Raw genomic sequence first — 26,525 nt, 5'->3', positions numbered from 1 at the left:
ACCAATTGACAGGTTTTTCAATTACCGGATCAGCTAACCCACCAATCGCAAAGCTTGGACAAAAAGTGATACTGTCCTGTGAAATGGGAGGATGCATGTCTTCCAACCTTCAGATGCACTTGTATAAATGGGAATCCTGCAAAAATCAAACACTGTTTATCCACAATAGCACAAAGCAACACAATATTCAAGAAAACCGTCCAGAAGAGAGAGAGAAGGATGGCTCACCCAGAGGACAGTACAAGAATGGGCTTCTCTCTGTGACACTTGATCAAGTGCAACTAGCAAACAGTGGCCAGTATGTCTGTGCTGGGATGTGTGACGATGTCTATAAAGAATCTAAAATAGAGTTGGAAGTAGAAGGTAAATAACATTGTTCAAATTTATTTCCTTTGAATGAGAAAAATGGAACCTTACTGAATTTTGCAGATTGCATATGGAATTTAATTTACTTAAGTTTCAAAGTCCTACGTAACCTACCCATTTTCAGGGAACCACTCTTCCAGCATAACTTAACAATCAAATGAGAGCTCTGTATTCCAGCTCCTAACTTTTCAGTAACTGATATTAGTTGCCAGCAGAAACAAGTCAGTTTAGGTGTTATTATCCGAAATTTGGAATACCTTCCTCCAAGGGACTTATTTGTGAAATTCTTGGAAGTTTGAAACATGGAACCTGTCAACTTGTTTTCCATGCTTCCCAGCCTGCCACTCTCATACGAGTTGCTATGATTACCAGGTTGATGGAATCAGTATTGTGGAGGGTGGGGGAATAGTTCAGGACCTTTTTCTTCACTCTGTACCTGGACTGTGTCAATGTGGGTTTGCAGTATTGATATTTATTTATTTATTTTTATTCATCAAATTTGTCACCGCCTATCTCCTCCCAACAGAGGGACTCTGGGAGCTTTACAACACAGGTAATTAATAAAAACAATAAATATAAAATACTATGCAATATATAAAAATATAAAAACCATTAATACATAACTCTAAAGATAAGAGCAAAAATAAAGTCCAAGTGGCAAGATCTAACACAGTCCATGTATGTGGGGAGGGCTGTAAGGTCCCAGCCATCCCTAAGTGGAGGTCCTCCCTTCTCCGCCCCAGGCAAGATGGCATAACCAAGTCTTCAGGTTCTTCCAAAAGGCCAGAAGTGATGGGGCTAACCTCACCTCCAGGGGTAGCAGGTTCCACAGGGCGGGAGCTACTGCAGAGAAGTCCTGCTTCTTGGACCCTGCCAAACGAAATTCTCTTGTAGACAGGGTGCACAATATGCCCTCCCTGCATGATCAGGTGGGAGGGGTTGATGTAATGGGGAAGAGGTGGTCCCTCAGGTAACCTGGCCCATGCCATGTAGGGCTTTAAAGGGGATAAGCAACACCTGGAATTGGACCCAGAAGTAGACTGGTACCTAGTGCAGCTTGCGCAGTAGAGATGTTATGGGTGCCAATCTAGGGGCACCAAAAATAACCGGTGCAGCTGTGTTCTGGGTCAGTGTTCCGGATACTCTTCAAGGGTAGCCCCATGTATAGCACATTGCAATAGTCTATGTGGGAGATAACAAGGGCATGAGTGACTGTACGAAGGGCCTCCCTATACAGGAAATGGCATAACTGGCACACAACATGAAGCTGCTCAAAGGACCTCCCGGCCAAGGCTGCCACCTGCTCTTCGAGCAGGAGCCATGAGCCCATGAGGACCCCCAGATTACACACTGGGTCTGTTTGGGGCAGTGCAACCCCATCCAGAACCAAAGATGACAAAGTCCTGGATATGGAACCCCCATTAACCCACAGCTACTCCGTCTTACCAGGGTCCAGCTGAAGCCTGCTGTTCCACATCCAGACCCCTACAGCCTTCAGGCACTGAGAGAGGGCAGTCACAGCATCACTTACCTCACACAGAATGGAGGTGTACAATTGAGTATCATCAGCATATTGATGATACCTCATCCTGTGGTGACGGATGATCTCACCCACTGGTTTCATGTAGATGTTCAAGAGGAGAGGGGAGAGAACTGAGCCCTGTGGCACCCCACACAAAGGGGTCAAGGGTTGGATCTCTCATCTCCTATCACCACTGATTGGGACCCACCCTGGAGGAAGGAGGTGAACCAATGCAGAACCATGCTGCCCACCCCCAACTCCGTGAGCCGCCCCAAAAAGATACCATGGTTGATGGTATCAAAAGCCGCTGAGAGGTCACGAAGAGCAAGGATGGATGCCCTCCCTCCATCCTGCTCCCACCAGAGGTCATTGATAAGTGTGACCAATGCTGTTTCTGTCCCATATCTGGGCCTGGAACCTGGCTGGATCTAAATAATCCGTTTCATCCAGGATCCTCTGGAGCTGCAATGCCAATACTTTCTCAACCACATTCCCTAAAAAGGGGAGGTGGGAGACTAGACAAAAATGTCCAGAACAATAGGGTCCAGTGGTGGTTTCTTGAGGAGGGGGTGAACCAACACCTCCTTAAAGGCAGTTGGAAGCATTCCCTCTCTCAAGGATGTGTTAACCATCACCTGGACCCAACCACGTATTACCTCCTGAGCTGCTTTTACCAGCCAGGAGGGACATGGATCTGGATGGCAAGTGGTGGCATTTACCGTCTGGAGGATCCTGTCTACTTCCTCAGGTCCAAGAGAATCAAAGTATTCCCAGATAACTGGGCAAGTACGCTCCCCTAGTATCTCCCCGAACCAAGCCTCATGCTTAGAGTCTAACTTGGAGTGGATCCGAGCAATTTTATCCTGCAGCTCTTCAGCAGATTCCTCTGCACGGCCCTGCAGGTGGGTCACCGAGGCCACCTTCCCCAAAAGAGATAGAATAATTTTAAACAGGGCTGTTGGGTGGCATTCTGTGGACACAATAAGAGCGGAGAAGTAAGAGATATCCAGTAAACTGAGAGAACAGTCATCACCCCCAATCCCCTCCCAGAGATCAACCTCTGTCCTCCAACTGTGAGTCTCCCCCTCTAACTCTCTCCCCTTCTCGCTCTCTGTCACACACACCCCAACAGATACATAGACACAGAACAGCTCATTGATACCATTACCTGAGTGTGGAATGGGGAGAGCCTGGAAGAAGTCTTGGGTTTATCAGGCCACTTTGCCTGGGCAATTAAAGCTATCTCCTGCAGTTCTGCTAGCTCTCTTAATCCTCTAACTTCCAAGCATTTCAGGGCTTTAAGTGGCACTCATAGGACACCAATGTTAACTTAAAATAACATGAATGTTTGCTCGGTTTCCTCAAGGACCCTCACTGTATGCTGGACTACAACTCACATAATCATTGCCAAGAAATATGATGGATAAGGAAATGAATTTTGCTTTTTACTTATATGTTGGTACCTCTCCCCTGAGCAGTGTTAACATAACTGTGAATTGCAGTGATGTAGAATGCAGTTCAGTCATTATTGGCATAATTTAATATTTTCCAGAAGAAATTACAGCTGGTATTGGGGAAGTTGCTGTTTTCACCTTCCAGCCACTTGAGACATGCAGTCTCTCCCATCTGAAACTGCTTTGGAGAAGAGCAGATTCTGGGAAAAGCCAGCAAATCTATTCTTATCTGCATCAGGAAGCCTGCCCAATTATTTATTCTGAAGACACCCTTGGTGACAGGTGCTTTTCTTCACATGGACCCGTCAGTAAAGAATGGTTTGGAAAGAAATATCAACAAAGGATTGAGATCTCCAAAAGTCAGATGCTTATGAGAAATGTTACTTTATTTAAAGTAAGCAACATTCAGAGAGAAGATGCAGGGCAGTATCTGATTTCAGTGGAATCTCAGGAGCTTCGCAAAGCAGTCATCTTCACCCTTTCTGTGACAGGTAATGAAGAAGAGATGCAGTTCCTTCTGCTGCCCTTGGCAGAAATCAGTCCAAGACATGAGGGTCCATTCAGGTTGATAATAAAAATTTTAAAGAGTACTTTTGCATATCCATGATTAAGCAATACTCTAGAAGCAATTAAGATCATCTGTAGTAGATTCCTGAGGTAGTAACCAAATATATGGATATTTAGGGAGCTAAAGGTAAAGGTAAACAGCTCAGAGTCCCTTTTGGGTTATGTCACAACCTTTGTGATATGGCTATTTCAGGCATTTCCTCTTTTCTGTTTTTTCCTTTAGGCATCAGGTCTTCTGAGGTTTTCTCCTGGGTGTTTCCTATCTTCATCATCCTTGACTTGGTCTTTATAGCTGCAAAATACAATTTCAAACATAAAGGTAAATTAGATAATCACTTAAGGCTAGTTAATCCAAATGGATAGATCATGGAGGCCCAGTTCCCCAAAATGAAATGTTTCACTGCTCAAGGGAATAGATGAAATAGGTTTTAAAATATTACCTGCCATTCCTGCATTCCTGCTCCTGAACTTGCCATTAGCTAAGATCCCACTGAGTGAGAGAAAGATGGCCCTTCCCTATGTTAAATAATTGTGAGTTTTATTCCATTCTTTACACTATTTAATGATTATTGTGTTGAATTGCATTTCTATCCGTTTGTTTTGTGAAGATTTTTTTGCTTTGAGAAAAAATCTCAAAGGTAGATTTTCATAGTGTTTAGGATTGTTAGTGATGGGTGGGCCTGTAAATTTAACTTGCACTGAGTTTCTTTTTTTTCATGTATTCATTTAAGTTCCATTTCCTCTCCAATTTATAACCCAGTTGTGTGTATATACACACACACTTTTACCTTTATCTATTTTTATCCTTAATTTGCACAAGCAAATATTTTTGTACATATCTTTTCTCTACAACAGAAATCATAAACTTTCCCCATTTTCTGGGTTTTTTCTTTCAAAGTATTTGTTAATAAAGTAAAGGAATATAGATTTGGATTCATTCAAAGGAGGTGTTCAAATCAATAGGACAGCCAACTTTCATCAGTTTCACTGCATAGACAATAAGCCCTCAAGTTAAGCCACCTCTGTTTAGTGGACTTGAATGGGCCAAATCTGTTGTATCTGGATCTGGAGTGTTTCCATGGTTGGCCTTGCCCAGTGCCTAATCCAGCATTACTTTTGCTGCCCCTAGAAGATCTTCAGGACCAGCCCAGTCCATAAGACTCAGTTTCTCTCAAACACTACCAGGTTCTGATCCTTAGCTCCAAATGGCCTCTTGGCTGTGACTTCTCTTCAGTGCACCAATCTGCCTTGCTTGCAATTCTGGGAATCATCTCAGAACACATTCTGGTATTCAAACACACACAGATCCTGCTGCCTTTTGCTCTTTGATCAGAGTTCCAATTCCATTTTTTCCCTCAGCCCATAAGATTGAGCTGAGAAACAAGCAAATGCTTCTCCCTACAAAGCCAAGTGAAAGACTGAATGGGAAGGGTTTCTTCAACTGAACAGGAAGAAGAGTTAAGCCTTGCATTTTAGCCAGAAGAGGAAAGGATTAATCCATTCCTTCTGCTTTTTGTGACCAAGAACTGCTGGATCCAGGTTTTCTGTCAAACTCTATTTTGACAGAAGTTTGCACCAAACAGGCAAAATTCATTGTTTGCAGATGAGTCCAGACAACATTGACTACTTCTGCTAAAAATGGATATTCATTTATACTTATTAAGGATTAATGTCACCATCTATCACCAGCTAATGGAATCCAGTTCACAGTGGAATCCATTCTTTCTAAGAAATAAACACTCTGCAAATGTTATTTCCTTGTTAGAGTTATTTTGAACATGTTTACACATCTGAAGATCAAATATATCTTTCTTTTCAGATCCATCAAGGGCCGAAAATGGTAAGTCTACATACCAAAAACCTTCACTTTTTGGTACCCTCAGCGTTCCCTTCTGGGAGTGTGTGAATAAGAACATTTAGCATCTTTTACATGAATTGTTGTTAATTAAATATTAGGCTGTCTGATATTCCAGGAATTATTCCACAAAGGCATATGCTTCCAGATGCCTCAGGGTATCACAAATGCCTCAGGATATCACAAATGCTGATTAAAAAAGATTAGCATTCATCATCATCATCATCATCATCATAATAATAATAATAATAATAATAAATGATTAATGAAAATAATCAAAAGAAGAAATTAGTGAACCATTTGATTGTTAGTAGCTAATTGGGACTTACTATCTGTTAATGAGATGCATATATAATATCTGAAATGGAGCTTTTGTTGAAGATAAGCCAAGGTCTCCCAAAGGAAGGGAGCTTCTTTTTTTCAGCTCAGTTCTGAGGAAGCTATTTTGAAATAAGAGACTCTGCAGAATTTTAAAGAAAGAAAACTGGATTTATTTCAGAGTCCTTCTTGGCAGAAGAGTCAACTGAACTGTTAATTATCTCATGATTTGATGACATGCTGTCACTTCTTTGAACTTCCACAGGGTTTAGAGGTTTTGAAAGAACCAATGGCAGCTCCGAAGACAGTCATCTCTCAGGCTCTGATCCCCAGCCTCTACATGGCAAGTGTGAGTTTTCTTCAGTGCACAATCTTCCATAATCATGATTCTTGGAGTCACCTCTGAATGCAGAGCTGATGCTAAAATGTTCCTAGCTAGGCCTGCCTCTTGTTCCTCGGCTAGAACCAAAATTCTTTTTCTTTTTTGTCTTCAGTCCACAAGATGGAGCAAAGCAAACGCTTCTCTCTAGAAAGTACAGGTAAAGACTGAAAATACAGTTAACCCCTTTACTATAGCTAGATTTTACCCAATCCTTCCATGTTTGTATCAATTATTTTATGACTTAGAACTCCTGAATTCAACTTTTACCTAAATGTCGGTCAAGAATGGTTTTGACACCAAACAGCAATGTTTTTGTTGGGAATCAATCCAGACAATGTTCAGTGCCCCCATTCAAAATGGGCATTCATATACTCTAATGAAGGATAGATTTCATTAGTCTATCATTTTAAACTACCAGTTCTTATAATCCCAAATCGAAGTTTAAAACACTGTTCTTTTCCTGATGGCATTATTTCAAATGTTTACTCATACAAAGTACTCATGCTTCTTTTCAGATCCATTAAATGCAGAAATTGGTAAGTCCCATGAACAATTTTGGCAACTTCAGTTTGGACTGGAAACCTGGACAGAACATCCACTCCGATGGGATTCCTGGGTACCTCTAACCATCACTTCTGGGAGAGTGTGAATATGAAAACCCAGGACAATGTACTGATTAATAAGGATTTGTGGCCTCTTAGCATTTACATTTAGTTGAGAGTCTATCACTTCTGTGAAGTGCTATAGCATGTAGAGGTTTTGGAGGAATCATCTACAGCTCCTAAACCAGTAATGCCTTTTTATGGAAAGCAAAAGAAGTTGATGTAATTGATATTAAGGGCCTTATTCTTATACTGTTTGTGATGGAATTATTCAAAATTTGTCCCTACATATGAAAACCAATGTATCTTTCTTTTCAGATCGATTAAGGACTGAAAATGGTAAGTCCCATAAGAGCTTTCGGCATCTTCAAGTTGGGTAGATTCCATAAACTGAACTGTTGCTCCAGTGGGATTTATTGGTACATCTCAGCAATCGTTTCCATTGTACTGGGTGACACTTTAGGAATAGGAAACGATGGAACAATTATGTCAGGAATTCCGGAGACAGAATTACTTGGGCCTGGTTTGTCTCATTTGAGAAGAAGCACATGCTGCTTGTTCAATATTTCTTTGAGAAATGTACAAATAGGATGTGTGGAGAAAAGCAGTGCTACTAGGCAACAGATCCAGAGATCCTATCACTGATTCTCATACAGAAGACCTCATCCAAGTTGCTCCTACACCTCATCAGATTTCCATTTCTCGTATTGGTTCTCCAATTCAAAATATTTTCCCTACACTGTTTATATCACATATCTCCTTGTTTTTTACTTTGTTTTGTTTTTAGTTTGTGTTTATCATTTTTCTAATACTATTTATGTATTCATTTGATTTATATGGCTGCCCAACTTGCAAATGCAACTCTGGGCAGCTAACTTCAGGTTTAAAAAAAACTGCCTGGAGTCCCTCCTTCTCAGGGGAGATGGGCAGTGGCAAAATTTGATCAATAAATAAAATAAATAAATAAAAACCAAATAATATCAATATTTCATTTACCTCTCTCTCTCTCTCTCTCTCTCTCTCTCTCTCTCTCTCTGATATCTTAATCCTAACAGATGGGCCTGGCCCAATGCCCTCTGGAAGAGCCAGGTTTTCTCCCCCTAATGAAAGCTGGGTTGGGGGCCATCTGAATCACAGGGAGCATACTGTTCCACAGGATAGGAGCTACAACAGGGAAGGCATGCCTCCTGGGTCCCATCAGGTGACTGTTTCATAAATGGGATCCATAGCATGCCTACCTGTCAGATTTTATGCAGCAGACAAAAACATTTGGAGTTCCTAACAGTGGTCCCAAAAATGTTCCTCTGGACCAGTTCACTTTCAGCACTTGAGCAATGCCACCAGCTAGCTATCTGCAGATGTAGTAGAATGGAAAAAATTACTACATGTTGTCACTCTTACTGCCCCTAGGCAATCCTTAATAGAAGCTCTTACCCATGTGTGATCAGATTTACTCTTTGTTTTCCTCCAGTAACACTCTAGGTGTCTCTTCTGCAATCTCATGTCTTGTGACTTTCATCTCTTAGTCATTCCAAGCAGTGACAAAGTCTCAGTGGATCTGTCAGCCCCACAAGAAGGATCAAACCAGGAAATCTACTCCATAAGAAGGCTAAAACTATTTTTATTGAGACTGGTTATTATAACAGAATCTTGCAGGCCTGATTGTGTTGTTCCTCCTCCTCATCCTCCTTATAGTTAAATGAATTAGGGAGGCATCTCTCTGAACTGCTTCCAAATGCTATCTCACTGTTTTGGACTTTAAAAATGCTTCTGCCCTTTTGCCTAGGCAACAGCTCCTGCATGCCTCAAGGTCAAGGCCATCTTCCTTACTCTCTACAGAGAGTTCCCTCTGAAATCCAACAGGGACCATTGGGTTCCTTGGAGGGACCAGTTGAATAGGTCCTAACTCCCTGTGGTGGAGAACAATTGCAGAGAACACCAAGGGTATCAAAGAGTGATCTGATTGTCACAAGGGTAACATCCCCCACCTTCAACCCCACGTATTACTTCCAGACAGTATCCAAGATAAATACTTGCTCTGATCTAGAAACTTGCTAAGGTGAAATTTCTCTCTTCTTTTTTTCCCAGAACGACTAAAATTTGAAAAGGGTAAGTCCTCTAAACTGTGTTAGCAATGATATATCCTTCAATAGTTTATGTTGAGATGGTTTCTTTCTCTTTTCCTTTTAACATCAGTGTCTGGGCAATCTGACAATACCTACATGGTCATTGTTTTCTCAGATTATAAACTGTTTATAACTCAGATTGTAGCAAGATACTGTTCAGAAGCCATGGAAATTAGGTATCAATTGGTGAGGTCTCCTACAGTTGTGGCATGCCTTTATTTCAACTATTACCGTTGTCTGCATGGTTCCACTTTTACTTGATAATTTTTAGACTATTCTTCATCTAATTTCATTAATACATATGACTTTCAGATCCTGTCTGGTTAACTCAAAATCAAACACCTATGATTTGCCCCCACTAAAATCCTATTGATGCTGTAATACATAAACTCACAACATTATTACTTTCAATCAACTTATTTCTGAGGATGCCTTACTTCAAATGTTTGCAGGATTTTAAAACAAATACTTTGATGTACCACAGAGGGCTTCTTGGCAGTTGATTCATCTTAAACCTTTGTGTGAACTTTTTGATCCAGTTGTTCTTCCACACCTTGGAGACAAGGTGATTGTAGAGCCCCCTTTTTGCCTTTTTGTGTTCTGAATGCAAAACAATTGCATTCAGAAGAGGGTAAGTCTTCCAAAGTGTCTCTCTTTGTATTCAACCTCATTCAATAAAACATGCATTTATTAGTATCATTATTATGTACCTTCTCCCATTGCACAGTGGAAACTCACTATTCCTTTTTCATTCATCTTGTTGAGAGAAGACCAGACCTACGAAGAGTACTGGGATAAGTAAATTGGCGTTGAAAAGTCCTATTCATTTCTATTCATCTCCTCTATTCTAATGTAGATGAAATTTGCCTGACATAGCAATTTAAATTTCAAAATAAATAGAAAAAGTAGAAAGAAAAGGGCATGTCCTGGAATGTCTTCTAAAGAACCAGAATGTGTTGTGCCTTTGTAATAAATCATGGCATTAACACTCATGCCTTAGTCACTTCGTGCTTAGAGTACTGCAGTGTGCTCTACCTGGGGCTGCACTTGAAGACCATTTGGGAAGTCCAGCTGGGGGAATATGAGGAGGCTAAGGGAAACAGGGATGTCACAATGAGTGCATAGGACACTGCTATTCAAGAGCTGCCCTGGTTGCCTGTTGACCTTGTTGGCAGAGTGCTAGAAAGCATTTGGCCCAGGAGAGATCAGAAAAGTCACACACCAGGCATTTCTATAAAAATAAGTTTATTTACAGAAAGCACAAAAACGTATTTATAGGCTTCTGCATTCTCACAGGCTCTCTGAGAGCTGCTTACTCTCTAGAAGCTGAAAGAGAAGAAAAAAAAAAACCAAGCAAACTGCCCTCGCTTCAGGCTATTAACACCTGAAAAGAGGACAATTAAATTCAACCTCTTCACCCGCCAAAATCATTAGTTGCCACAGGAACCTTAATCTCTGGCAGAAAACAATATACCAAACAGACTTCTGGGTGCAAGCCCCCTTTAAAAGCCCTTCAGTTCACAGGACCTGGTTAAAGTAGGGAGAATTCCTTTATACTTAAAAAGGAAGAGTTTCAATTAATATATCTTTATTCAGCAATAAAGAATGAATGAAGAAATAATTATATACATAAATAGCATATGGATGGATTTCGATTCATTAAAAGCAGGCTGGCTGAAATTTTTAAGACAATAATGGTTAAATCAAGCCTTAGGGGTTTTGCGGCAAATGGTCCTCCTATTTCTAATGGCAGGCGTCTCCAATTTTTAACTGTCAGTGGATATAAATCCTGATCAGAAGATAATCCATTCTTTCTTGAAAATACATAGTCCAGCAGTCTGATGCTTGTTTGATGGAATTGTTCTAATTCATTCATTCTTATAAAACTTGAATGTATCTCTTTTTCAGATAAGTTCAGGAGAAAAAGTGGTAGATGTTTTGAAAGCTTTTAATCAGTTAATTCATTCACCATCAAGGGATGGATACAGATTCATTCAGAACAGTTTTGGCAATCACTGGGACAATTATGATTAAATTACGCTTTGTTGTTTTAGTGGATACACCCTTACTAAAACTCTAGGGATAAATCCCATAAGCATATCACATTTAACACCCCATTAATGTACTCCAAATCACAAATGGGAATCAATTCTCCAGGAATGTTTGTCATGAGTGCCGTTGAGCTAAAGTCATCAGCGCAATGGCACTCATGACAATGACAAGGAAATAGGTGAAGGGGTACAAGTTAAGTAGCCATCAACCCACAACGACTAACGGCTAACAAACAATAGCTAAACGGATCACGGAGCCACCCAAGCCATCAGCGGCAATACAACGGGGATCGCCCAGCTGAAAGCAATCAGCAGAAGAATGAAAACCTGAGGATGGGCGATCCTGGAAACCCTCAACCAATGGCAGGGCAACGCATGGGACAAAGGGGGGTGACGTGACCGAGAGCGAGGGGGCGCTGACCGGCGCGGGGTATTTAAACCCCGCACCGGCGCGCTCCTGTCACTCTCAGCTTTTTTCTACCAACGTTGTACCTACCCTGAAATAAACCAGAGCCTGCTTTGCAAACCAGTGTCTGAACGTTATTCAGAGGTAGGCAGCGCATGACATAAAGCTGAGAGTCATAAACTCAGCCTCGCCGAGCCCCACCGGACGACAACGAGCCGCGGGAGGAGTAGACGGCGAGAAGACCAGCAAGATGAGGCCGGAACGACGCGGGCAAGGAGGGCGAGCCGCGCGGCAAGAGACAGAGGAGGACCGACCGAGGCCAGAGGCACCGCGGACTCCCGGAGCCATGGACGCCCACCCCACCCGACCCGAGCCTCAGCTCCAACCCCAAGGGGAGATGGCGACGGAGGCAACCCGACCGCGGGAGGGAGCAGCACGACTTCCGAAACCAGCGGAGGACCCCGCGCCCCACATCGCACCCCAGCAACGGGCGTGGAGGGACAGCCCCACGATGCTCGACACGGAGGAGGACGACGGAGACACCCATCAGACGGAGGAGGAAGCGGACCCGCGGCGGAGGGACGATGAACCCCACCGGCAACCCACCCCCGAGGACGCGCCAACGGAACCGGCCCCAGCGGCGGCGCGGGCTGTGGACGAGGAGGCACGAGCTGAACTCGCGGCCATGCGGGCTCAGCTGACGGAACTCCGGACCATGCTCCAGGCGCTCATGCCCCCCGCGCCACCCAACGACGTCCCCGCACAAGCCCACACCCCGAGCGAAGCACCGAACCCACACGGGCCAGCGGAGAGCCAGCAGACGGCACAGGCGGCCGACACCACACCCCGGGAAGCGAGAGGCGGGGCCGCACAAAACGCCCGGGCCCCAAAGGACTTCCCCATCTTCTTCGATGGGACCCCCTCAAAACTCTCGTTTTTCGTGACCAACGCTAGGGAGTTCATGGGGAGGCACGGACACTCCTATGACTCCGAGGCCGACAAGATCGCCGCCGTGGCGATCAAACTCCAAGACAGGGCGGCGGACTGGTACGTCCAACTGTACGAGTCCAGCTCCCCCGCCCTCGCCACCTTCCCTGCTTTCATCAAAGAGATGAAAACCTACTTCGAAGACCCCCTAGCTAAAGTACGGGCGAAAAGCGCACTCCAGAGACTTAAACAGGGCACACGCACGGTCCCTGACTACGCCCTGGAGTTCAAAGCCCTCGCGGGAAAGGTCTGCGACTGGTCTGAGACCACCCTGCTGGAAATCTTCAAAAGGGGGCTCAACCGCGACGTTCTCCAATGGGCCCTCTACCGCGACGACCCAGAAACGTTACACGGGTGGATCCACCTCGCGGGGAAAGCCGAACACGCGCACCGCACCTTCCTGATGACAACCACGGAAGACACAAACTATGTCGGGAAAAAGGTACCCGCACCACACGGGGGGATGGCCGGCCCCATATACCCAAAAAAGAAGTTCAACCGGGAGCCCTGCGGGAGGTGTGGCAAATTAGGGCACAAGACGGCGGATTGCTTCGCCAACCGACCGCCGACCAGCGCGCCCAAGCCCGCCCCGAAAATTAGCCCCAAACCACCCAACCCGGGGCCGCCCCCTCACCGCCGAATGACCGTGGCCACAGCGACACCGGAAGAGGGCTGGGACGCTTACTGGGGGGAAGAGGACAATACCGACCCCGACCAGCCGGCGGGAAATGCTCCCCGCTTGCTCTGAGACGCGTGGCGAGGCAGGCGGTGGGACAACAACGCGGACCACCTCAACGAAACGACAAAAGCTCCGTAATATTGGCAGCAATTCAACTCTCTGCCGGCAACGGAGCCACCACGGCCGCGGCACTAGTGGACTCGGGGTGCTCAAAAAACCTCATCCACCCCGACCTAGTCGCCAAACTCGACCTCCGCTGCTTCCCCCTCCCCACGCCGCTGGCATTCCACCAGCTGGACGGCTCTACAGCGGGAGGGAAACCAGCCACGCTACAAACCGAGCCGGTCACCCTGCAAATGGGCACTCACACCGAGCGCACATCGTTCGTAGTCACGCCCATCGGACGGCCCATTGCAGTCCTGGGGATGCCATGGCTCGCGAAAAACAACCCGCGGATCAACTGGGCGACCCGCACCTTCACATTCGGCGACGGCGAGTATCGAGCACCAGTACCAGCTGGCAAAAGCAACCCCACGGTAGGACGAGCGGAGGCGACCACACAAGACAATGCCGCTACCACAGCAGACCTACCAGAACAATACGCCGACTTCTCCGAAGTCTTCGGAGAGGCAGAAGCCGACCAACTACCCCCCCACCGCAAGACGGATTGCCGGATTGACCTACTGCCCGACGTCCCCTTACCTAGACCAAAGATTTATTCGATGACCCCGAAGGAGATGGCAACCCTCCGGGAGTTCATCGATAAAAACCTAGACAGGGGATTCATAGAGCCAGCATGCTCACCGGTCGGAGCCCCCGTCTTATTCCGGGAGAAGAAAGACGGGACCCTACGGCTCTGCACCGACTACCGGGGCCTAAACGCGGCTTCCCTGTCCAACAAATACCCCTTACCCCTGGTGAAGGACATGCTCGCCCACCTGTCCACGGGCAAAGTCTTTTCCAAATTGGACCTTCGCGAGGCGTACTATCGCATCCGAATCAGGGAGGGGGACGAATGGAAGACGGCGTTTAACTGCCCCCTAGGCGCGTTCCAGTACAAGGTACTGCCCTTCGGACTCGCGGGGGCCCCTGGGGTGTTCATGCAGCTCATCAATGAGGTACTGCATGAACATCTGTTTAAAGGGGTCCTGGTCTACATCGACGACGTCCTCATTTACACAAAAACGCACGAGGAACACGTAACCTTAGTCAGGCAAGTCCTCGACAAGCTCAGAAGGGCGCAGCTCTATGCAAAGCCTACAAAGTGCGAGTTTCACAAAGAGCGCCTAGACTATTTGGGGTATCGAATCTCCGGGGACGGCATCGAAATGGACCCCGCAAAAGTCGAAGCGGTGCTAAACTGGGAGCGGCCCCGCAACAGACGGCAACTACAGAGCTTCCTGGGATTCGCGAATTTCTACAGGTCATTCGCCCGGGGGTTCGCTGAGATAGCCCTCCCCTTAACGGACCTCCTCAAAACCAAAGGGGTGGGGGACACCCGACGCGCCAAGAACCCAGGCACAGTGCTGAATTGGACTCCCGCGTGCCAGACCGCATTCGACAAGCTGAAAGCGCTGTTCACGACGGAGCCAATCCTCGCGCACCCGGACCCAGAACGGCCGTTCGTGGTCCAAGCCGACGCCTCAGACTTCTCCCTGGGAGCCATCCTGCTACAAAAAGACTCCACGGGGCTCCTGAAACCATGCGCCTACCTGTCAAGGAAGTTCTCCGAGACAGAGAGGCGATGGCACGTCTGGGAGAAAGAAGCCTTCGCGGTGAAATCGGCACTAGAGACGTGGCGACACCTACTCGAGGGAACCACCCAACCATTCGAGGTCTGGACGGACCACCGGAACCTCGAGGCCCTACGAACGCCTAGACGCCTTAGCCCAAAACAGGTCCGATGGGCCCAATTCTTCAGCCGCTTTGATTTCCAACTGAAGTTCATGCCGGGCAAGAAGAACTTCCTGGCCGACGCCCTCTCCCGGCTGCCCCAAGACGAAGAGCCCGCCCCAGATACCATTGGGACGGTCCTATCCGCCTCGCAACTGGGGATGGCCGTGACCACCCGAAGCGGCGCACGGAGGCAGCTCGACGCTACGGCGCAGCCAACGGCGGGACAACCGGCGACGGAAAGAAGCCAACCGCAACTACCAGGGGGAATGCGCAAGGACCTCGCCGCCGCCCTCAAAACCGACCCCTGGTTCCTGGCAAACCCCGACAAGGTAACGATGGCGCAAGACCTAGCATGGGGGGAAGGCAGAATCTACGTCCCGGACTCGCAACGCCAGGCGATCTTGCATAGGTCACACGACGCCAAGCAAGCGGGACACTTTGGGTTCCTCAAGACCCTACACCTCACACGGCGCCAATTCTGGTGGCCCGCGCTCAGGCGAGACGTAAAAACCTACGTGGCGTCCTGCCCAACGTGCGCTAGGGCCAAACGGGCACCAGGCAAACCCGCGGGGCTACTGCAACGGGTGGCAGAACCCTCCCGCCCATGGGAGGAAATCTCTATGGATTTTATAGTGGACCTCCCACCCAGCCAGAAGAAAACGGCTATTTGGGTGGTGAAGGACTACTTCTCAAAGCAGGCCCACTTCATCCCCTGCACGTCGGTCCCATCCTCACAACAACTAGCCAAACTCTTCCTCATCCACGTGTACAGGCTACACGGATGTCCCGCACGTGTGGTGACCGACAGGGGCACACAGTTCACCTCCAAATTCTGGCGGGCCTTCCTGAAGCTGACGGGGACCCAACAGGCCCTATCTACGGCTTGGCATCCGCAGACGGACGGAGCCACTGAGGTTCTTAATGCCACCTTAGAGCAATTTATACGATCATATACGAACTACCACCAAGACGACTGGGCTGAACTGCTCCCGTTCGCCGAAGTCGCATACAATAACGCCGTCCACACGAGCACGGGGAAAACCCCATTCGAAGTAGTCTCGGGGCGCGACTTCGTCCCCATCCCGGAGCTACCTCAACCCCCGGAACCCCAGGTGGACGCCAGCGACTGGGGACGGAAGATCGCGGAAGCATGGCCAGTAATCACGGCGGCGCTAAAGGAGGCACAGGCTGCTTACAAAGAGCAGGCCGACAAGCACCGGCGCCTACAACCGACGTTCCAGGCGGGGGATATGGCCTATCTCTCCACCAAGTTCCTAAAGTCAACCCAACCCTCGAAAAAACTGGGGCCTAAGTACATCGGGCCGTTCCGAGTCACGCAAATAGTGAACCCGGTAGCAATACGCCTGGACCTGCCACACAACCTCCGGAGGCTCCACCCGGTGTTCCACACCAGCCTCCTAAAACCGGCAACCACCTCCCGATGGCACCCAAGCACGCCACAGCCCGCACCGCTCATGATCGACGGGCAACACCACTTCGAGATAAGGGACATCCTCGACTCCCGCAAGCAACGAGGAACCCTACACTATCTGGTCAGGTGGAAACACTTCCCCCACCCGGAATGGGTGGCGGCGCACAACGTTAACGCGCCTGACCTGACCAGAGCATTTCACCGGGCATACCCCGACAAACCGCAACCAAGGTCAGCAAAACCAAACCCCCCCCCGCAGGCCTCCCCCCGCCTCCCGTGCCCCAAGGGAAAGGGCCCCCCCCAAGCCCGCGACTTGGGTGGACCTTCCCCCCCCCGGGACTCACTCCCCCCGCCCCGGGCCCACGGGGTGGTGACAAACGATCGCCAGCACCCTCCCCCCGCCCCCCGGCCGCGGGGGAGTGGCAAGCAAGTCAACAGGGCAACCTGGGGGCAACGCCCAAGAGACACAACAAAGGCGACGCACTCTAAATAAGAAAAGAAGGGCCCTACCTGGAGCTGAGAAGCACCCGACCAGCCACGCCTCTCGCCTCGCCGAACTGAGCCAAACAAACAGGGTGTGGCTGGAGCATGCGCACGCCAGGTCAGAACCCGAGCGTGCGCACCATGGACACACCCTGGGAAGGCACGTGGTAGAGGGAGGAGCAAAGGGAGGGGCGACAACTACTCCGGCGGGAACTTTGAGAAAAAAAAAAAAAAAAAAAAAAAAGGGGCCTTTTGACAGCTCTATGGGGAAAACCCAGAAACCCGGGGGAGAACACTATTCGGAAAGGGGGCAGTATGTCATGAGTGCCGTTGAGCTAAAGTCATCAGCGCAATGGCACTCATGACAATGACAAGGAAATAGGTGAAGGGGTACAAGTTAAGTAGCCATCAACCCACAACGACTAACGGCTAACAAACAATAGCTAAACGGATCACGGAGCCACCCAAGCCATCAGCGGCAATACAACGGGGATCGCCCAGCTGAAAGCAATCAGCAGAAGAATGAAAACCTGAGGATGGGCGATCCTGGAAACCCTCAACCAATGGCAGGGCAACGCATGGGACAAAGGGGGGTGACGTGACCGAGAGCGAGGGGGCGCTGACCGGCGCGGGGTATTTAAACCCCGCACCGGCGCGCTCCTGTCACTCTCAGCTTTTTTCTACCAACGTTGTACCTACCCTGAAATAAACCAGAGCCTGCTTTGCAAACCAGTGTCTGAACGTTATTCAGAGGTAGGCAGCGCATGACAATGTTATACTTTTGTTCATGCAATGTTTCTGAATTGATTCATTCATCTGAAAACCAATGCATCTCTATTTTCAGATCCGTTAAGGAAAGAACATGGTAAGTGTCATGAAGGCTTTTACCACCTTTCTTTGGGTTGGTTGCAGATAGTTAACTTTTCTTCATCTGAGATTTCTTCACAGCCCCAACAATCATTTCTATTGTACAATGTATTATGGTAGATATTTGAAAACTTGGGATAATTTATAGGAATTGACCTAGAGCAGATATTAGGCTCTCCCAGTTGGTCTGAAATTAAGCATAGCCATGTGCCCTGAAACCTTTATATTCCAAAGCCCTGACTAACATGTAATTTAAGCATCAGTCAGTCAGTGACTCATTCGGTCAATGAATCACGAATTAGCTAACTGGGACTGAGTGCTTCTTACTGAACTCCATGCTTCATAGTTAGAACTTTGTGAATCTGAGCTCTCACTGAAGATAAGCCAAACTCTGCCAAAAGTATGGAGATTTCAGCAGGAAAAGATTTCAGCTGGAAGTGGAATAGTCACTTGAAAGGTATTATCCTGTATAATTTGCAGATTTAATATCTGAACTACGTAAAATCTTGCTCTGATAGGAAACTTGTGATAGAGGCATAACTCTTTGTATTTTCATTTGCAGAAAAGTTGCGTTCTGAAATCGGTAAGTCTTCCAAAGTGTTTCTCTTTGTATTCAACCTCATTCAATAAAACATGCATTTATGAGTATCATTATTATGTACCTTCTCCAATTGCACTGAGGAAACTCACTATTCCTTTTTGATTCATCTTGTTGAGAGAAGACCACAGCCATGAAGATTATTGGGAGAAGGAAAGAGTGGTTAAAAGCCCTGCTCATTTCCATTCATCTCTATTCTAAGAAAGGTGAAATTTTCCCACACATGGCTTGAAATTTCAAAATTCATAGATAAAGCAGAAAGAAAAGGGCATGTCCTGGAATGTCTTCTAAAGAAACTGACTGTGTTGTGCCTTTTTGTTTGCTGTGTAATAAATCATGGCGTTAACACTCATGCCTTAGTCACTTCACTGTATCATTATTATGTACCTCCTCCAATTGCATAGTGGAAATTCACTATTCCTTTTTTATTCATCTTTCTGAGAGAAGACCAGACCTATGAAGATTACTGGGATAAGCAAATTGGGGTTGAAAAGCCCTGTTCATTTCCATTCATCTCCTCTATTCTAAGAATGATGTAATTTTCTCCCACATGGATTTCAGTTTCAAAATTCATATATAAACCAGACAGGAAAGGGCATGTCCTGAAATGCCTTTTCATTTGCTTTGTAACAAATAGTGACATTACCAGTCATGCATTAGTCACTGCTTACTTGGACTACTGCAATGTGCTCTACCTGGGGCTGCAGTTGAAGACTATTTGGAAAGTGCAGCTGGTCCCGACTGCAGAGGCTCAGGCAACCACAGGCTTTTCACAATGTGTTCGTAGGACACTTTCTTTAAAAAGAAAGAGTTTTAATTAAGATATCTTCATTCATACCATGCATTGCACATACATTAAAAGAGAGAGTGCTTTGACTGCAGGATCATAGCCTCCATGTTGACTCTTTTGACCTTCCTTGCAGATGGCCATTTTCTGGCACAATGATCACAGTAACAAATTCAGATTCTTCCTAAAATGAATACTTTAATTTTTATATATATATTAAAAAAAAAAAAACCTGGCATCCTTCATGGCTTCTTTAAAATTCAAGTCCCCCACAACGGATTTAACTTAAAACTCCAAGAGACATCAGGCATGAGCATAAGTGCTTTTGGGCCTTTTAAACCGCACTTATTCTTGTTACATAAACACTACTTTTTCTTATTTCCAGGTAAATTTAAAGAAGAAATGGGCAAGCCGCTTAGTACCTTTTGGCTTTGACACAAAGTATTGAGCTAAACAAAATACAAATACTGATCTATGCCTGTTTCTAGGAGATCATAATTATAGATATATATCATTTTTTTAAATTTCTTTCGCCTTTTGAACAAGTTGGTGTGCCAGTCAGATAACTTACTTCAGCTGTAATCCTAAACATCATTATAACTTTAAGCTTAGTGAAGCATCTCAAACCTTGGATGCCCCCTTCCTTGTTTCTGTGGGAATCTTTGCAGGCCTTTCTTTCCCAACATCCAAGTTTTGACAGAGTTTCACCCTGATTGTGGAATAGCCTTCCCAGAGAGGCTAGATGTACCCTTACATTGCTAACCCTTTGGAAGCTGGCAAGACAGAACTGTTCCAGAGGGCTCTTCACTTTATTTAGAGGGGATATTATTATCAGTTGATGGAAAGTGTATGCTGCTCTATTTTTATGAGTGTTAACTTTTTTGTTATTATTTATTACTTTTTACTCTGGATGTTTGTTTCCATAATATTAGTATATTACTAAGACTCTTCTGACTTCAATGGTATAGGAAATTAGTACCAAATAAATACCTGTGTCTCAGATACAGACCTATCTGGCAGACTGTTTGTAGAACAAAACTGGAAGAGAAGTGCTTTTATCTGCATGCATGCTTTTATTTTTCAAAATTCAATTTTTTCCATAATCAATCTGGTATTTGTTAGCCCAAAGCAATTTAATTGCATTTTGTGTATATAGATCCAAGCCAGAAGTACATCCAGAGATTTTTATATATTGAGAATATTTAACAAGTCGGCAACATTCATAATAGTATCTAACCCAACCCCCCTGAGTATAGAATCAAGAGGTAAATCAAAAGGTGTTCTGAGTAATTTTTTTTCATTTGCTTTCTCTATCTCCTTTATAAGAGTTAATCTGCAGCTTTATGTGGTTTATGGATTCAGTATTGTCAGATTTGCACAGGCAAAATCTTTGGACTAATGAACTATCTTTAGATGGCTTTCCAGGACCACACAAGTATTTTTATGTTTCTATTACACCTTAATCTGAAAACAAACAAACAAACATCTTTTCTTTCCAGAACAATTAAAGGCAGCAAAAGGTGAGTCTTCTGTTATGTATTTCAGTTTATGAGGGAAATATTGGGGCTTTAATCAAAAAAAATATTCTTTAAACATTTTTTTTCACAATGGAAATAGAATGGTAGAGTATTGCTGCCTCAGTAATTTCTATTTGAACCTCTTGTTTCTGCATCACTTGTTATTACCTGAATCCTCCTTGCTCACAATAATCTTTTCTCTTCACTGCTTTACTCACAGAATTCTCTGATGTCCGTTTTTATAGAGGTGAGAAAAGAGGCTTTCAAAAAGAAAATGAAAACTGAATGAATGTTTTAAACTTTAAGAAGTAGAAAACAAGCAAACAAAGATGCACACTGGAGTAAAGTCATCTCCATTTTCTGCACTGGTTCATATTGGTTATCTTTGTTCTTTAAAGTGCACCACAAAATTCTGATGTACGGTGTCAGTGCAAAAATAGGCATCCCAGAGGATGTAACTTCAAGGCCTTTTAGCTGCTAGTTCTGAAAAGTGGGAAGGGAAACTGACCTCTTTCAAACAAGTAAATTTGAGATGATGTCCTGGACAGAGAGCATGTTAGTTTTAGGTTTAAAAAAAAAAAAAAAGACCAACCCCATAATGTGTCCATAACCGAAAAAGAGTTATACATGAATGTAAATGCAATTACAAAACCTAGAATGATTGGTCAGGGTTAGAGGACAACAAGTGCTGTTTAACGGGGAAGCAAAATGTCTATTAAATCCAGATTTAAAAATTAAGTAGCTACACCACTGCAGTTGTTAAAGGAATATCTGTGTGCCCTATCTTGGGAGTGCTGCAGGACAACTTTAGAAACTTCAAGAATAACTAGGCTTCTGAATAAGTAAGAGGCAAACTATCATACCACTGCACCCCTTATCTAAGATGCTGCACTACCAGAAAAAGAGACGGTAAGTGAGGAGATAATATCAGAAACACAAATAAATTTGAAGCTCAGCATGTGTACTTTATATATCTAATTTGAGGTTGATGGTATTGAGATTTTAAAGGACCATTTAAACCATTTCTTTATTACCCAACTAACAATCTATTAGAAATCAGTTTTACTGCTGGATATAAGATCCTGAACTGCAGTTAATAACACACACATATACAGTAGATGCAGAAAATATATGGTGAATAATGGTGGCAAAATAGCCTTCTGCAATAGCAAATTGCATTTTGTGATCCAAGTACTGGATGAAGAAAATATTTCTGGATTTTCCCCATTCTGGATGGGCAAAACATGTCTGGATCATCCCTTTAAAATATTAGAGAGATAAACCTTAATTGTGCTATAAAGTCCATTGGGGAAGGCTCCATGAATTATCCATTTAATGGGAAAGGCATACTCTTTGAAATAAGATTTGTTTACTATTCCTAGAAAGTTGCATTCTGTATTATTGCCATGGTAGATCTAACCAAAGGCATGGATACAGTTCACCAAGGTTCACAGATTTCTTTACAGAACAATATAAACTCACTATTAGGTCTGCATCTTTATGATATAATGTCTCCCCTTTGCAGTTGATGTGACCTTGGACTCCAAGACAGCTCACCCAAGACTAGAAGTGTCTGAAGATGGGAAGAGTGTGAAAGACACAGGAAATATTTCTAAGATTTCTAACAGTTTGGACATTCCTAACCATATGGGGATCCTGGCAAGACAGGGATATTCCAAAGGCAAATATTACTGGGAAGTAGATGTTAGCCAGAAAAAGAAATGGGACTTGGGGGTTGCATCTGAATCCATTTGTAGAAAAGGGAAAATCATATTGTCTCCTCCAAATGGGTATTGGGTCATAGGCCTTGATGGTGGGAAAGAGTACTGGGCTCGGACAGACCCATGGACCCTTCTAAAGGTGACTGGGAAACCTACAAGGATAGGGATATTCCTAGATATGTCAGCAGACAAAAGCCTGTCTTTTTATGATGTCAACACAAAAAAGAAACTTCACACTTTTAGTATTCATTGTTCTGAAAAGATGTATCCATTCTTCTCTCTTGGAATAATCTCTGAAAAGGAATATAACCAGCCAGTCAAAATTGTTAAATCTTTGGAAGAAGAAGGGACTCTGTAATGAAAAAAATACATAGAGGGGGTAACTCCTTTGAAAAATGCATTGTTAATATAGATCTCTTAAATATTGTGTGATTCTTTATGTTTATTTGGAAATAAATCCATTCTGTTCCTCCTTAATGTTAATGGGTGCCAGATATAGCCACATACTGCATAGGAAAAAAATGAATACGATGGATCTTTTTGGCACTGGTTCACCAGCTTCTAAATGCTCATTTCAGAGAGGTCTGCTTGTCATCTACTCTGATTTCATTGTAGTATCTCAAACCTTTTATAAATAATTAGAATGCACTAATTTGATTCATTTTTATCAGTGTTCTATATTTTTATTTTAGTTATGTAGATCTGGTCTTTGGGCAGTTCAATCCAACTTTCCGCCTTTGGAGTACCCCAAACCTTGAGCCCCCAAGATTTCCCAGAATTTGGAAATGAAGAAGTCTTAATGTCTTCCAAACTCCTGCTACAAACAAGCAAACAATTCAAGAATTTCATCTTGCAATGAAATGTATTAGCTACAGGGCTTTTACAGCTTATTTCTTTAATCACATTTGTATAGCTCCCCATCTCACATAGTGACTCTGGGCAGTGTACATAATTAAACAATAAAAATACATTAAAAAACATTAAAACAACCAATTTACATTAAAAAATACAAACGACTAAAAAACAAGCAAGGAACAGAATGGTGGCAACACACGTAAAGGGTGCTTTCCATTAACTGTCATACAGCCATTTAGCAGGCTTCACTCTGCCATAGGATCCCCAAGCTAGTTGACAGAATCATGTTTTAAGGGCCTTCCAGAAGGTCAACAGGGTTGGGGCCAGCCTCACCTTGTGCGGAATGATGTTCCACAGGGCTGGGGCCATGGCAAAAAAGGCTTTCCTCTCAGGTCCCTCTGAGAAAATTCCCTGGCCAGTGGCACCCGCAACATGCCTCTCCTGCCAGACCTGATGGGACAGGTAGATGTAACTGGGAACAGGCAGTCCCTCAAATATCCTGATCCCATGCCATGTAGGGCTTTAATGCTTATAACCAGCACCTAGAGTTGGACCCAGAAGCAAACTGGCAACCAATGCAGCTCACAGAACAGAGGTGTAACATGTGCAGATCTTGGAGCACACCTAACTGCCCACACCATTGCATTTTGCACCAGATACCAGATTTCCAGATACTCTTCAAGGGCATCCCCATATAGAGTGCATTACAGTAGTCCATTTGGGAAGTGACTAGGCTATGAGTGACTGAAAGTAGAGCCTCCTGAATCAAGAATGAGTGCAACTAGTGCACAACACAAAGCTGTGCAAAGGTCCTTCTAGCCATGACTCTTTGAGCAGGAGTCATGAGTCCAGAAGAAACCCCAGTTGCACATTGGGTCTGTTTGGGGCACTGCAACCCATCCAGCACCAAAGAGGGTAAACCCCCAGATACAGAAGGCCCTAAAACCCAAAGCCACTCAGCCTTGCCAGGGTTCAGCTGAAGCCTGTTGTTCCCCATCCAGACCCCCACAGCCTTCAGGCACTGAGAGAGCATCACTCAGCTCACCACGCGGTGGCGCTGCGGGTTAAACCGCTGAGCTGTCGATCGGAAGGTCGGCGGTTCGAAACCGCGCGGCGGGGTGAGCTCCCGTTGCTCGTCCCAGCTTCTGCACACCAAGCAGTTCGAAAACATGCAAATGTGAGTAGATTAATTGGTACCGCTTCGGCGGGAAGGTAACGGCGTTCCGTGAGTCATACTGGCCACATGACCCGGAAGTGTCCTATGGACAACGCCGGCTCCAAGGCTTTGAAACGGAGATGAGCACCGCCCCCTAGAGTCGGACACGACTGGACTTTACGTCAAGGGAAACCTTTACCTGGGAAAGAAACCTTGAACACACAAGATAACCCAAACACATTCCAATCCAGTGTTAAACAGATAACAAACCCATGAGACAGAATCCTCCTCCTCTCCCAACCAAACATGTATCAGCCAAATGACATGCGAAACGTTACAATGCACCTTTACATTGAAGCAGTGAACATGGCATTTTCTTTCTTTCTTTCTTTCTTTCTTTCTTTCTTTCTTTCTTTCTTTCTTTCTTTCTTCCATTCAAAAAAAAAAATAAAAACTGTGGGGAAAGCACCAGTTGTTTTCTATAACCTAAAGCTATAGATAAAAATCTTGCCACCACTCTTGATGCATCTAAAAGTTGGTCACTTATAAGGAGAGTAGTGATTCCCTCTTCTAGTGATTCCCTCTTCATGAGGGAGCTTAAATTTTCTTATGCCTGGGCTTAATGAGTTCTGATCACCATTATGTATAAAGTAGACACTTTAATAGGACATAGGATATGGATTCAACTTCTCTACTTGAACAAATACAAACAGAATGGGGATGGGGAAATTCTGCTATAATAAGGATGGGAAATTCTGGCTCTGTCTGACTGAATATCTAAGTCCCAGACCCTCTGCTTGGATTCTTCTAAGGTTTTATTGAGGCCAAAGGTAAGTAGAGCTGGTATTGGTGGACTACAATACATCTGACCCTTGCTATTGGTGGGTAGTTGCTGTTGGAAGTTCTGGCAAATCCAGCAAGCCTCATTTGCAAGTGAATTAACATGTAAATTAAGTCATCCCACAATGCAACTCTGAGGAAGCTGTTTGTTGCCACTTCCACTTCCTTTCCTTCTCTTCCTTCTTCTCCACCAGAAGCAAGCACAGGGATGTGTGCTGCTCTCCTCCATTCTGGGCACCATGTGGTGGGCCTGGAATTCCCCTTACTTCCATGCAGCTCTTGGCAGCTGTAGGGCTGAGAGTTTAGGGCAAAGCTAAGTATTTAGAAAGAAAAGAAGAATAAAGGAACTTCATCTTTTCCACCAAGATGGATGTAACAGAAGCAACAATAAACTCAGTAAGAAGTTCTTTTTCTTATCTTAACCTAATCTGTCTAAGCATGTGATTCTTTATGCTCGGGAGGGCTGAGTATGTAAGATCAATAACCTGTGTTTCTCTGGCCTACTTACTGAAGCTATTTTAAAGGTAATTCTTTTTCTGTGCAGCTTCTCAGCTGTGTTATAAGCTGTGCTCCATTTCAGTGGTTCTAGCAGGCCACTAAATTGGCTTCAGTTGCTGGTTCCAGGATCAGCTGCATTTGGCTCAGAATTTGGGAACCCATATTGGACAAGGGCCAGTCTGGCCCTTTCCAAAGTTCTCTAGCTGGTCGTCATGAGAAAAGGGACACTGGATTCAGTAGGTTTTCGCTCTGATCCATTTCATTCTCTTGCAAATTGAAACAATTGAGACAATGGTGTTTGGAATTGTTGGCAAGAAGGAATTCAGAGTTTTGAAGACATGAAGATGAAGGAAGTAGAGACTGAATATTTACTTCAAGACCTGAAGACAAAGATGTTATAAAAGTTAATAACTGAAAGGGAGCAAAGTATGATGCGCAACACACAGTAATATTTCTATTTTATATTTCTCTCTGATCTGTGCTGATACCATAGTATTTTTACTGCAGTTTCATGTACTTCAGGTAATATAATACAAAAGAATTTCTGTGAACACCTGAGA

General features: G+C 44.9%; 2 protein-coding genes across 2 annotated transcripts; both read left to right on the top strand.

The window, feature by feature from the left end:
- LOC134495535 (uncharacterized) lies at nt 1-6,642 on the top strand. Its single transcript, XM_063301046.1, has 4 exons — nt 1-363; nt 3,441-3,833; nt 4,133-4,228; nt 6,348-6,642. The coding sequence occupies exons 1-4, from the start codon at nt 84-86 to the stop codon at nt 6,461-6,463; spliced, it is 885 nt and encodes a 294-aa protein (XP_063157116.1). The 5' UTR covers nt 1-83; the 3' UTR covers nt 6,464-6,642.
- On the top strand, nt 6,585-23,073 carry LOC134496674 (E3 ubiquitin-protein ligase TRIM39-like). Its single transcript, XM_063302384.1, has 9 exons — nt 6,585-6,621; nt 7,385-7,405; nt 9,155-9,175; nt 9,263-9,378; nt 18,556-18,576; nt 19,764-19,819; nt 20,846-20,898; nt 21,116-21,142; nt 22,421-23,073. Exons 1-9 carry the CDS (start codon nt 6,585-6,587, stop codon nt 22,972-22,974), a joined length of 906 nt encoding a protein of 301 aa, XP_063158454.1. The 3' UTR covers nt 22,975-23,073.
- The last annotated feature ends 3,452 nt before the right edge of the window (nt 23,074-26,525 follow it).

The sequence above is a fragment of the Candoia aspera genome, chromosome 4 (assembly GCF_035149785.1).
Source record: "Candoia aspera isolate rCanAsp1 chromosome 4, rCanAsp1.hap2, whole genome shotgun sequence".
Classification (NCBI taxonomy): domain Eukaryota; kingdom Metazoa; phylum Chordata; class Lepidosauria; order Squamata; family Boidae; genus Candoia; species Candoia aspera.
Note: the sequence above shows the minus strand (reverse complement) of the source record. Positions and strands in the feature narration are given on the sequence as shown.